The 1,507-nt window shown below is 61.6% G+C and overlaps 1 protein-coding gene across 1 annotated transcript; it reads left to right on the top strand.

Moving 5' to 3' along the window:
• The first annotated feature begins 733 nt into the window (after positions 1-733).
• LOC133518604 (uncharacterized) lies at positions 734-1,219 on the top strand. The gene has a single exon (XM_061852267.1). The coding sequence runs from the start codon at positions 734-736 to the stop codon at positions 1,217-1,219; it is 486 nt and encodes a 161-aa protein (XP_061708251.1).
• Positions 1,220-1,507: the final 288 nt, after the last annotated feature.

Here is a 1,507-nt window from a genome sequence, read left to right as displayed (position 1 = left end):
GACAGAGGAAGACCGGAGAGCTACAGGCCGATCACCTTGCTCAGCACCCTCTCCAAGGTGTTCGAGCGGCTTCTGTTGGGACGGCTCCAGCCCTACATCGAGCCTAGGCCGGAACAGTTCGGTTTCCGCGACGGGCACTCCACGTCTCTGCAGCTCACCAGAGTGCTCCACTTTATGGCGGCGGCCACTAAACAAGAAGGAGCACACCGCAGCCGTCTGTTTAGACATGGAAAAGGGCCTTTGACAGGGTGTGGCACGAGGGGCTTGTGTACAAAACTGTCGAAGACCCAAGCACCCCGACGCATCGTTCAGGTCGTGGCTTCATTCCTGACCGAGCGCCGCTTTACAGTCGCAGTCGAGGACGCAGTCTCCAGGGAGCGCCCGATCCACGCGGGCGTACCTCAGGGCAGCGTCCTATCTCCTGCCTGCTACGCGCTGTACACCGACGACTTCCCGGTCGTGGGAGACGTCAAGCTGGGCCTCTACGCGGACGACGCGGCCCTCTTCGCCGCGTCCATGAACCCTACGCACGCCGCGAAGAAACTCCAGAGGTCCCTTGACGCCCTCCCCGACTGGCTCTCCAGGTGGAGGATGTCGGTGAACGTCGCAAGACGCAGGCGCTGCTAACCGGCTTTACCAATAGCCCCCCCCGCCTCTTCGCCTACTCGGAGAAGCCGTGCCATGGATGCCGCAGGTCAAGTACCTTGGAGTGACACTTGACCGGCGGCTAACAATGAAGCCGCACGTCGACGAAGTGGTCCGGCGCGTGAAAACAGCACGCACCCTGCTCCGTCCAGTGCTCTGCAGCAACCTCCCCCGCCGCACGAAGCTGGGGATATACAAGACCTACATTCGGTCCCGCCTGACGTACGCAGCTCCCGCCTGGTACGCCATGACGGCTGAGACACATAAAAAGAGACTGCGTGCGCAGGAGAATGCGGCCCTTCGCACTATAGTCAACGCCCCCCGCTTCGTGCGCAACATTGACATCCAGCGCGGGCTGAAATGGCAGAGCCTGGACACCTTCATCAGCCAACTATCGAGCAAAATGTTCGAGCGCGCCGACCACTCGCGACACCTCCATCTGCAGGGCATCGCGCCACTCCACGCACGCCCCCCGGACAACCGCCGACAGCGCCAGCTCCCCAGGACACTGGTGCCAGTAGCCGCAGGAGACGAGGAAGACCGCAGCAGCCAGACGGAGCCCGCAAACCCGTAAAGCCGCTGACAGGCCACCTCAAAGCAAAGCCATGATCGGCACTCATGAGTGGCCATCACGGCCAATCATGGCCAATCACGGCCAATTGAAGCCACAGCTCTAGATGAGCGCAGAAGGACCCTCCCGTTGTAACGGGAGGCGAAAACCAACCGCCAAAAATCCCCCACAGGGATGGAAAGGCCACTCACCCTCACAACAAATGGGGTGTGAAAGAAATACTCGGTTCCCGTCCTTTTCTCGGCCGGCCTCCGTAGGGTGCACATCGTGTCGTCGGTGCGCCGTGTCCCG

The sequence above is a fragment of the Cydia pomonella genome, chromosome 6, assembly GCF_033807575.1.
Source record: "Cydia pomonella isolate Wapato2018A chromosome 6, ilCydPomo1, whole genome shotgun sequence".
NCBI lineage: Eukaryota > Metazoa > Arthropoda > Insecta > Lepidoptera > Tortricidae > Cydia > Cydia pomonella.
The sequence above is the reverse complement of the archived record's forward strand: the minus strand, read 5'-3'. Positions and strand labels throughout refer to the sequence as shown.

Bases quoted from the DNA above. Each gene is read 5' to 3' on its own strand.
- LOC133518604 (XM_061852267.1), top strand. From the start codon at position 734: ATGAAGCCGCACGTCGACGAAGTGGTCCGGCGCGTGAAAACAGCACGC.